Here is an 11983-nt window from a genome sequence, read left to right on the forward strand (position 1 = left end):
ATTCGATTTAAAGTCACAAAATGACCAAAGTGATTAAAAAAACCCAAAACCAAACAAACACGCGTTGGTGTTATTCTGGAAGTGAACACATGGTGGCGGGGTTGTTCCATTAATATCAGGTTCACAGTTCGCGTCAGCGCATCGGTAATATGCACTGTATGTACTGTATGTACAGTTCAAGAGTGGGGAGACTCACTAGCGAATTGAAAAGAGCAGCATTGTATGATTTTTTATATATATATATATATATTTTTTACAAGGATCTTGCCTCTGCTCCCTTCAATTTAAACACAGTAGCATACTTTCAATATCAAGTCAGAGGACACATTAACATTACGTCTAATTCACTGGTTCATTTGTTTTGAATGTTTTTGCTGGGCATAAATGTGATAAGCTTAAAAACAAACAAACAAACAAAAACTATGAAGCTACATTCTCTGATTTCACTGGAATATTTTAAAGGTTATGTTCATTTATCTCAAACTACTATTGCAAATGTGTTTTTCTTAATTTGTGATCATGTATTATCTATTATCTATATGTTTCTTTGTAAACAGGTCTCTCTTGAAAAATAGATTTTGATCTCAACTACAACCTGTTTAAATAAATAATTTAATAAAAAATATTAAATATAAAGTCTTTGGATTCATTCTTACTGACAGGCAGAACTTGGGAATTTGCAAATCAGATTTTTTAGTATGTAAAAAGCTGAAAGAAGTTAATGCGAATAAATTTATTAATTTAATTGAATTTAAAAATTCAATATGAAAAGTATGATAATCCAGAAGTGTCATCAGTCTTGGCTGGTTTGTGGCTGTATTTGAGTTATCTCACTGTACGGGCTCACCTTAAGAGCTTTAAGATGAGCTCTTAACACAGAATAGTTTCCTAGTGCTGCTGTTGAGGATGTCATGTTGGCCTAGTGGTTCATTCACCTTGCATTAATGAGATAAGAGGCCATGCATCATGCTATGAAACAATCCAGGGAGTAGATGGAGCAGGAGAAGGAGATCTAAGGAAGGGAGGGTGTTAAATGGCACAAAAACAACCAAACACAGCAGAATATAAGCAAGTTATCTTCTCATCTTGTCCATATAATTTTGATTTTTGACTATGTTTTGCTTAGACAGTGTAAAATAATTCCTGAGGTTTATATAGATTGTGCACTCTCTTGGTAGGGGAAATGAAATGATGTGTTATGGTGATCTAGAGTTTCCCGCTAGACCTAACATGCCTCTCCCCCGGTGTATTACAGTAGCATTAGTTTCATGGAAGAGAAATGATCCAGATATGCTGTCTGCTTGGTTTTCCTTTAAGGAACGTCTGCGGTAAATCATCCAATCAACCTTAACTAGATCAGAAGATCAAGGCAAGAGATTTTCTTCTTGTAAGCAGAAATTAACACTTCATTCCCCTTTGTCGGCAGAAATTCAACACTGATGCCCTTAGAGGCTCTCCCAGGCAATAAAGGAGAAAATACAATTATGCTATAACAGCTCCGCACCAAAACACAATTAGCCCATTTTATGGGGAAAAAAAAGTGATTCATGTGCCTCCAGGCAGAGTGGTTCACTATTGAAGATGTTAGAGCTCTCAGCATTTACAATAATTTAATCATAAACTACTGTCTGAAGGCAGTCCATGAAGGTGGAGAATGAATATACGACGTTCTTTTACTTGATGTGTCAAATTAAAGACGCTTTTAATGTTTATGATGAAGTTCACTGTTAATGAACAAGAAAAGCAGAATCAACTTTGTCACATGACAATAACAAATATTTTTTTTATTACCCTGTCAATAATTTAAAATTTGTAATTTTTCAAAGAAGGAAAGCCCTGTTTTCACTTTAGTCAATTTTGAATGTGCTAGAAGAATCAAACTTACTTACTTTTAGATTTTGGACATAAAAACAGATCGATCAATCAATCAATCGAAATTACATACGTAATGGTCCAGAATTAAAGGGAAACAAAACTAATAAGAAAGTCACAATGTCAAAAACACAAAACAAACAACATTAAATGAATGAAATTAAATAAATATCGATCATTTTCTTGCAAAAATGCAACAATTGCTGTTCTCCCTCAGGTTGCCAGTCAAACGCTCAAAAGCTGACATTTATCAAAAAAAGAGTCTGTTATATGCTAATATTTGAATTGTTTTTGCAACTACTAATTGTTGCAGTTATACAATACAAATAATATACAAATAAATGTTAAGTAACACAGCCTCAATTTGGATATTATCTTGGAATAATGGAAAAGATGATCATTTCCACATCAATATTTCATGGAAAGCAAGTATATATAAGGGAAAGTTTACTGATTATCCATTTATTTGTACTTAAATATTGTCTATTTTAAAATGTCACATATAATTGAGTAAAACATATTAAAATGCTTCTTATTCATGTGTATTAGTGTTTTGCATAAAACCATTATGATGTTTACACAGCATTTACTGTACAGCCTACATGCTGCACACAACTCCACACCACAAATCTGTAACATTATGTATCCCTATGTGCAGCAATGTCTATAGAATGGGATAAATATATATTTTAAATAATTAATTGTGGTAAAGTAATGTGTCTATTTTCTGCTGCATCACTGAAGTCATACACTCCTGTAGACAAAGTTGACAACTTCACACATAACATTTTGACATAAAAAAAAATATCATCAAGTGATATGTGCTCTATATAATATGATCATATAATAAAAAATATGTTCTTAATAATTAGCAGCCTTATGTTTCATATGACATTATAACAATTGCTTAATAAAGATTAAAAATGAGCATAGATTTGCAAAAAATGGTTTCATAGTTGGTAAACATCCCATGCTTGACACACTCCAGCCTACAAGAGAAGCATAAATATCACTACAATCTTTTTTTGCACATGGAAATGTGTTACAGAATAATTTGTAGGGTATTTGCATAAATATTAGTGCTGTCAAAATTAGTGATTATTATTATTATAGTGGTTATTGTGTAGGTCAACTGTGGGATTGAGTGGAATCCTGTAGGTTGCAGCATGTGGCCTCTGTGGTTTGGGTTTATTCAAAAGCATCCAACAGACACTGGTGTTTAGAGGCTGGGTCAGCCCCTCTGAGGTGGTCCTCAAGCAGTTTTTGTAGGGAGGGTTGTGGCTCTTGCTTCTCATGATGGCCACAGCCACCGAGGACTATTATTTCCATAGGGATGTGTCAAGTCTCCAACAATTCGGGTAGGTGTTAAATGTCAAAGTGACCTAAGTGACATGTCACTTTGATACTAGAACTCAAAGTTTTCCAACAGAGCACTGCATTGTAATGAGAAGATCAATTACTTCTTAACTTTATCAGTGATTAGTGTGTGTTAGTGGGCTGAGCCTCACATGGACATTTTTAAGCACTTTTAACACAATTCTTGTTATTTAGTTCTTTATGTCGACTGTTATTACATACACAGTATCTTCAGTTTAGCAAATAATACCGATCTAAATATTCTTGTGTCCTATCAAAAGGTTTTCCAGTATTTTTTTAAGAGAAGAAACACAGATTGCAGTTTGGATTTTAGACAACACCACAAATCACACTATTACAGCAACAAAGGTGACAACAAAAACTGTGAAATAGTGACCCTGGCCCATTCATCTTGTAATCACGCGTGTCTTGGTTTGCTCACAGCCACTAAAAGACATTTTGAGGCTGACCTACAGTGACCTTCGGGTCTTTTGATGGGTTGCACAGATGAGCTACCATGTAGCAACACCTCAAGTCAAACGCCACATGACCGGATTTGAAACGCTCACCAAAATCCAATCATGAGGGGCGTGGATATCATCCAATGGTGTGAGGAGTACTTGGCTATCGTAACCAATCAGAGATTGTTTCCTCATCGCGGCCTGTGGTAGGGCTCGCTGTGCATTTGCCGTCACGGCCTCCCTTTCCTGGCTCCCGCTGCTGTCAGGGGTAGAGGAGGGGAGGGAATGGTGTAGCAGGGAAGTAACCGTGAAAGCTCCCCAAGGGAATGTAAAAGTTTAAGGTCCACGACCAGCCGTGCACGCGAGCCAGAAGACTTAACACATCCCCTCGTTTCTCATGGAAACAGATGGATTTGTGAGGAGGCGTCGGATGACAGCGGAGACCACAGGGAATGATCCCGGGGTTGCAGGAGCCTCTGCCGGGGCAGAAGTTCGATGGCTTGGGGGCAGATTCTGGGGAGTTTCAGAAAGTATCGTGGGAAGCCTGACACCCCGGATCGGAGGGGAAACTGAAATACAGACTGTTGATTTGATCCGCAGTGCACAAGATGCACAGTCAGAGGACTCTGAACCGGACTATGAGGGTTTGCCACAGGGAGCTTCCACTAGCACCCACATGTTGGCTGGAGCTGTGGCCGGGATAATGGAGCACTGCCTCATGTTCCCCATCGACTGTGTTAAGGTAGCACGGCTCACTGGCTAACCAGCAAAACCACAACTTTCTGTGATTGTTGAATGCTTCGTCTCCGTGGTCCCTGGTGTGGTCTGGGGTTACCATTCATGTAGCCATCGCGCATATTAGCATAGCCCATTAGCTTGCTCGCTAACCCAAACACGCCGCAGAGCTGGCTGATATGAGGACAAGGTCAGTCGGCTCAGTTAGCGTTTAACAATCGTATTAGCTTATTTGTTAGCATGCTGTTACAGCGTAAACCTGAGTGCGAATAACGTAATAAGTTGTTTAGCCGCCATTCAAGTCAAAAAGGAGTTGCTTTGTGTAACTAATAACGTAATTATCAAATCAGTCTGCTGTCAAGAGTTTCAGCGGATGTAATGTTACGTAACTGCACGTTTGTGCGAGCAAACGGGGAACCACTTGCTTAATTAAAGAGGTGTTAAGTTAAAGAGAATGAGTCAGCCATTCCAAAAATAACAATGGAGGAAATGTGTACTCTGTGTTTACAAAAACAAGTTGTTCTCTCTTGTAACTTACGCCCTTCCGGCTTCCACTATTGCAAGATAGAAGACAATTTGCCCCTTCTCCCCCCACAGTGGAGCAGCTGCTTTCCCAGAAAACCCAGTGAAAAAGCTGCCTGAAGCAGCAGAGCAGCTCCCTCACTCATCAAAAAAAAAGATCTTTTACTGCATGAATCATGCAGCTTCAGTGAACCAAGATTTGTTTTATTTTGTGTCACACTTGTCCAAAGAGGTCATTGTTACAGCCAAGAGGAAGGCGGCCACAAAGTGGGCTCAGGACACTGAGCTGTGTTTGGCAGGCAGAAAATCGCCACTCTCACTTCATCCGTGTCTTTCACCTGTAGCGCACTTATGCCAGTTACAGGCCTGAACCTGGATGAGGCCATTTTTATTTTTTTATTTTTGTAGTTTCTTTTGTGGAACTAGTGTAGCTCAGCATTTTTCCAACCAAGTCACACATGAGATCTGGCTAATTGAAATGCAGCAAAGTGCAGTAAGGGAGTACCTGCACACTAAATCCTGGACACCCTTAGTAGAAGCATGAATTTGTTTACATATTAGACGTAAAAACATCAAACTTTTTTAAAAGTAGTGTTTAGGATGCATTTAGCATTAGAATTGTATTTGTGCAGAGTAGCTATACCAAAAAAATCTTTCCCTCCCGCACATAAGCCTTTCTCTTAAGTACTGTAAATAAAGTTCTGAATAGGCTGGCATTTAGTCATTCTTGTATCGTAAATCCCAGTAATTTGCTGCGGCTCTGAAGAAGTGTGCTTTATTTGCAAGTCTGTCAGAGTCTACACTTTAGAGTATTTGACTCTCTAGTCAGTGAAAAATGAAACCCAAAACAACCCTTTGTTGTTTTTTTGCTCAAAGAATGGATGGACTTTTTACAGCATAGCATTACAAAGGTCATTGCTTTGTAGTTATATAACCACAGGCTATAGATAAACAAAGCAAACCTACAGCTGGTGAGGACTCCACACATGTGTATGTGTCACGACAATGAGTGACTGAGGATATTTCAGCCCCTTTGCAATACCCTGCTAACACTACAAGTGTGTGCACTGACTTTGTGTGCAGTGTGCTCATAGCATTGCTCCGCAGAGCTGTGCATGGACACAGTGGGGTTTAAGTTTGTCCATTCAGCTGGAAGTTTGGTATTTAGGAGATTATGTTGCTGTTGGTACCTTGGAGACAGACACAATCATCTAGTCCACTCATGCAGCCTTCTCTAAATATCAAATACCAGATGACTAAAACATTAATTGTGTGCTCTTGTCTTTTAATGTGTCTATATAATCGATCATCCACCTGTGTGTGAGTGTGTGTACGTGCGAGCGTGTGCAAGGAGGAAAAGAGAAAGGTGTGTTTCAGGGTCAGTGGGAAAAGAAGCTTAGAGGAAGTCAGCTTATGTCCCTTTGTGACCCTGGAGCTTGTAACTGCATACTTCCTTGTATTCATTTATGCATGTACACCAAGATACACCCCACACAATGTCAAATACCTCATTTCCCTCATTTAACCCGTCATTCACAATGCATTCTATTCAGAGCTGTCTTCATTGTCTTCTTAGGCAGACATATGGAACAAGTTCAATTATGCATTCTATCCTATTTTTAGATCAGAATCAGGTCAAACACAGCAAACGTATCGCTTAGTTCTAAGTTAACAGTGGACACTCTGCTCACGTTTCTGTTTTACATTAGAATGCCATCTCTTTCACAGACACGAATGCAGAGTCTTCAGCCCGACCCTGCGGCCCGCTACAGGAATGTGATGGATGCTCTTCGCCGGATTGTAGCCACAGAGGGAATCTGGCGGCCATTGAGAGGCTTGAATGCAACAGCTATTGGGGCGGGTCCTGCCCATGCCCTGTATTTTGCCAGCTATGAGAAACTCAAAAAGACTCTAAGTGATGTGATTCATCCAGGGGCTAACAGTCATTTGGCTAATGGTACCATAAAACATCCATACATAGTTTATGTTATAAATGAATAGATCATGTATAGCAATCTTAGCCATGAGATCACTGTAACAGGTTGATATTTAGGACTTTCCCGACTCAAAGAGTGTTGCCAAATGCCCTCGTCTGTGAAGCTGCTGACTCAGCCTAATCTGTGTGCTGCCTGACCAGTCCAAAAAACCCCCTGGCAGGACATCAAATCGGATAAACGCTTTTCCTAGCTACAGTTGTACACTGTAAAGAAAAGCCAGGGACAGCTGTCGGCCACTCAGTGGCTTCAAGGAAAGTTAAATAGTGGATCGGGTAAAGCTAAGCCATCTCAACTAAAAAAAAAAAAATGTCAGCCATTACCTTGTTCTTCCTACACTCTCTTTCTTCTGTTTCAGTTTAATGGGAGGCTGGGTAAGTCCTCTTTCTCCCATCTCATCTGCTCTTTTTTCCCCCTGTTAGTCATCTTTTATTAAGCTTAGGCTTCTGATTTAAATCCCTCAAATGAGAAATAAGCAGGCTTATCCACTAGGTGTCTCTCTTTGCTTACATTTTGCTTTACAAACCATGGTCAGAAATGTTCTTTTACACCAGCAGTTTATTAAATTTCCAGAAATTCTGCTGTGAATTGCTGTTTTGAGCTGGAATTTTAAAAAAGCACAAGCTGTGCCGAGGTCAGATGGGTTCTGTTGCAAGTGAAAATTCTCTACTGCAGTCTCTTCTAGTTTCCTATTTTGCCGTAGTTATCTGAATGTGTAGTGACTTCCGAAGTGTGTTTGTTTCAGGAACAGCTGGGTGTGTGGCCACACTGCTTCACGACGCAGTCATGAACCCAGCTGAAGGTAAGGGCAGCATTTTGAGAGTCAAGATGTATATATATTTTTTTCTATTTCAAAACAGCAGTTTTGGGTTTCAGTAAGGAAACCTACAGGTGCCACACCTGGGCCAACTATCCTCACATGTTGGCCGCAGCCCTGTAGCTTCACATAGTCACTTTCACAGCTGTCTGTAGACCACCTGCCCAAACATGTCAGTAGAAGGACACTGGTCTGAGCCCTCATTTGCAGCTGCTAGATGGCTTGCAGCTGTCTGAGGAATTACATACTATGTCTTTGTATATGTTGTATGTCTATTCTCTTAAGGATAGCTTTACTGCAGGTGATGGTTTCCTAATTTTTCTTTTCTTTTTCCTTGTCTTTCCACCTTTGCACTACCATCTTTGGACACCATGTTTCACTCAGTTGTGAAGCAGCGAATGCAGATGTATAACTCGCCCTATCGTGGCGTGTTGGACTGTGTACGTGCAGTGTGGCAGAAAGAGGGCCCTACTGCATTCTACCGCAGCTACACCACCCAGCTCACCATGAACGTGCCCTTCCAGGCGCTCCACTTCATGACCTACGAGTACCTTCAGGAGCTGTTAAACCCTCACAGACAGTACAATCCCTCATCACACATGTTGTCCGGGGCTTTGGCCGGAGCGATCGCAGCCGCAGCCACCACACCTCTGGATGTCTGCAAGACCCTGCTCAACACCCAGGAGTCTCTAGCCCTTGGTTCCCTGTCTTCCGGCAAAGGAGCCCACAGACATATCTCAGGCCTGGCCCATGCCTTCCGAACAGTATACAGGCTGGGCGGCCTGCGGGGCTTCTTTAAGGGAGTCCAAGCGAGAGTCATCTACCAGATGCCCTCAACAGCCATCAGCTGGTCAGTCTATGAGTTCTTCAAGTATGGACTCACCAAGCACCAGCACAACAAGAGGAGAACACAACAAATGGAAGCTGAGATGTAGATGCCTCTGTGGTTTAATCTACTCTGAGCTCTTTCTACAAGGAGATATTAATGTGCACATAGTATCTCACTAAAATCCACTTCAGTTGTCCCAATCCCATTCAGACATAGCAGATAAGAAAGACGTCCTCAAAGGCAGTTTGGGTAGATATATTTCTTTACCACTCAAGAATAGATATTGTTTAAGTCATAGGACAACACCGTGATGTAAAAGAGAACTAGCTAATCTGGAGAAGTTTTCAAACTAGCATTCTTGTCTTGATTCTTGAAGCTGAGGCTGTAAGGAGTTTTAAGCTGGAAGAATAGTCAGCAGGGGGCAGTAGTGTTACTTTGTTGCCTCTAGTAGTGCTGTAGCTTTGCTGTCCTAGAACTGGATTTTTATTTTTCCCATCCAAAGTTTGAGTTTGCAGATAACTGACTCATCATCCAGATCCCTCATAACAGACAGAGCGTTCAGTTCTTAATTCAGCATCTTAAGCAATCAACTTAAAGCGAGAACATCTACATTTATTTCCTGAAAAGTGTCACTGTCCAGAAACCTTGAGACAATAAATCAAACTTGGCCAAAGCTGCAACTCAAGTTGAGAGAGAGTATTTTTTTTCCCCCTATAAATTAACTTGAGATGTTGACAACTCCACAGATTAGGAAAGAACATCTTAGTTTCTACAGATTGAGGCAGCCCCCTTTTTTTTGCAGGCAAAGTAATTAAAAAATAATGAATCTACTTTCTTTGTTTTTTCAAATATCAGTGTTAACACTGTTGCTTATGATTTAATTGGTGATGATGCTTCCAGGTGTCAGAATTGTGTATTTAAATAGTTTTTTGGTCATTTTGATAACTTAAATCTTATTTTATTTCCAGAACATATATTATTATTTTCCCCAATTCTGTGATTAGTCACGGTCTACCTGTTTGGCAGAGGACAGCTTTAAAAAAAAAAAAGAAAGAAGACCTTTATGTGCATTAGCTGGCACTAACAGTCTTGTAAACAACAGAGCTTCATTGTTTGTGCTCAACAGAAAAGGTTGTGTACATTATGCTGTATCCAAAAGAGTCTCAAGAGGCTAGTTATACAACTGTACCCACACTGAATACACTTTAATGCAAGCTGTCATTCTTATTGATTGATGTCTGATTGTTTCTGGCACTGAATTGCACTTGTGGAATAAAGACCCAGCAGTCGGGCTCTATTCACTGCTATTAAAAGGTGGGGAGCCCAACTTTCTTTAAATGTTTTATTTTTTTTCCGTGTGTGTGTGCACGCTTTGCAAGAGAATAACTCAATGCAAAGGTGTGAAGCTCATGTTCATGGACCACACACAGCCCACTTTTATGTTAAGTGGGTTGGAGCAGTGAAGTCCTTACATAAAACCAATAAATGAGGCATGTATTAACAAAAAGAAACTGAGAGAGAACATGGTGGTGGGGCTTCATTCACCTTCTTTTATTGTGGTATGGAAGCCCATAGCTAATGTTCTTATCAGTAAGAACTCATAAGTAACTGGAAAGCTCTCGTGAATTTGTAACACAATGCTTGGTGCCATGCTCCTCTGAAGTTTACATACTTTACGGAGCCATCTGTTGGGCCAGATCGGACACTTCGGTGGAGCCATTTCTGGCCTTTGGGCGATATATTTGACACCCCAGACTTAAAACGCTCTTGCAAATTCACCAGTCAAAAAAGTAACAATTGCCGTTTTACTCTGTATAAAAGATCCAAAGGGTTTGTTTCCCTTTAGAACAGAAAGCATAGAACGGGGTGGATCAAAAGGGAGGCAAAGCCTGCAGCCACATCTGTGCTGTCAGAAACACATGGTAAGTTTGTGTGTGTTTGCAGGTATTTACTTTTCAACCAGGGCAGGTACAGTTGTTTTGTCTTGAGCACAGGTGCACATTTCAACTTTGACCCCTTCAAAACTGAAAGCGCAACTTGAACTTGTGAACACACTGGCTGAATTCAAACTGTTGGAAGAGTGAAGGTTTGGAATTTGGAAGAAAAAAAAATATAAATAAAACGGTGAATGGTGAAGACTTCAGCGATGGATCATATTGATTATGCAGTCTGTGTCGAAGTAATGGTCTGTTTTTAAAAATCTGATGGACGCAGACACTAACATCAGATTTTGATTAATATTTAAAAAAGAAACATTTTACTGTAAACTTTAATTACCTCAAGTTCACAGAAGACATCGGCGTAAAAGTTGGGGAAAAAAACCTCAATAAATAACCGTATGTCATGCATGCTGTGCTTCAAGACAGGTATATGTATTAATGCAACAAAGGTACATCAGTCATCATAACTCATGAGTTATTCATCATATTCACATTCATATCTTCAGTGTCAAGTCTGCAATTCATGCAACAAGCTAGAAAAAACATTCTGAAGCAGTGAATGTTTATTCTGTCATTGTAATCCTGATGGACTAGTTTTAATAACTTTGTCATGAAAGTAAAAATATTAACAATTACAATAAAGTTCAGTTCTTAGTTTTCTCATGAACCATAGGTAACAACAAAAAAGAAATGAATATGATTAGTTACTCATAAGTCATAATGTCTGAAATTCCATATTTGTTCCATTAATTCATTTGCTTTTGGATTAAACCATATGAGAAAATTCTATACTACATAAGTACATAATTCCTGTGAGTAATTCATGTACATTACAAATACAAATGGGAAACTCAGACTTGTGACTGCTCTTTTAATATCCATTAAGAGATTTTTATGGAAGTGTCAGTTTGACATCACAACATAGCATCAGCTGAATTTAATCAGAAGTATATCAAATCAGCCAACATCTTCAACTTTGTTGTTGATCAATCAGGTTACAAAGTTGCGTCGTCTCACTCCAGTGTTCTGTAAATCTGCAGACTGTGACGAGGGTGCATGTCTGCAACCGGAAGAAGCTGTGGACGGATGTTTTACTTACATTTGCAGACTTTTAATGATCGGCAGTCTTTTGATGTAAAATTGCTTGACTTGGTCCCATTATTGCTCTTTTGTACCGATATGAAACAAATGCTAGATAAACACCAAAATCCTTTAGTTAGGAAACAGCATTTGGATGCATGCGTTTTAGAGTAGCAGGCTTAGCACTTGGTGATGAGTGACAGCTCCCCCACCTCAGTCTCTACACACACACACACACATAAACATGTTAGTCAGGCAGACACCTGTTCAAACAGGGAGTGTTAATGAACTGTTTCTGTTGCTTGGGCTCTCCCACTATGTCTGCATGCATGTACAGTCCACAGTATGTGTGGTCTGCCATAGCTTATCCTGCTAAA

At 39.7% G+C, this 11983-nt stretch overlaps 1 protein-coding gene across 1 annotated transcript; it reads left to right on the forward strand.

The window, feature by feature from the left end:
- The first annotated feature begins 3914 nt into the window (after positions 1-3914).
- Positions 3915-9924, forward strand: slc25a28 (solute carrier family 25 member 28). The gene is made up of 4 exons (XM_063491420.1): positions 3915-4431; positions 6675-6903; positions 7686-7742; positions 8142-9924. Exons 1-4 carry the CDS (start codon positions 4087-4089, stop codon positions 8690-8692), a joined length of 1182 nt encoding a protein of 393 aa, XP_063347490.1. The 5' UTR covers positions 3915-4086; the 3' UTR covers positions 8693-9924.
- Positions 9925-11983: the final 2059 nt, after the last annotated feature.

The sequence above is a fragment of the Pelmatolapia mariae genome, linkage group LG13, assembly GCF_036321145.2.
Source record: "Pelmatolapia mariae isolate MD_Pm_ZW linkage group LG13, Pm_UMD_F_2, whole genome shotgun sequence".
In the NCBI taxonomy this organism is placed as follows: Eukaryota; Metazoa; Chordata; class Actinopteri; order Cichliformes; family Cichlidae; genus Pelmatolapia; species Pelmatolapia mariae.

Bases quoted from the DNA above. Each gene is read 5' to 3' on its own strand.
- slc25a28 (XM_063491420.1), top strand. From the start codon at position 4,087: ATGGAAACAGATGGATTTGTGAGGAGGCGTCGGATGACAGCGGAGACC. The intron at 4,432-6,674 runs GTAGCACGGCTC...TCTCTTTCACAG, and splicing joins TCCCCATCGACTGTGTTAAG to ACACGAATGCAGAGTCTTCA. The intron at 6,904-7,685 runs GTACCATAAAAC...TGTTTGTTTCAG, and splicing joins TAACAGTCATTTGGCTAATG to GAACAGCTGGGTGTGTGGCC.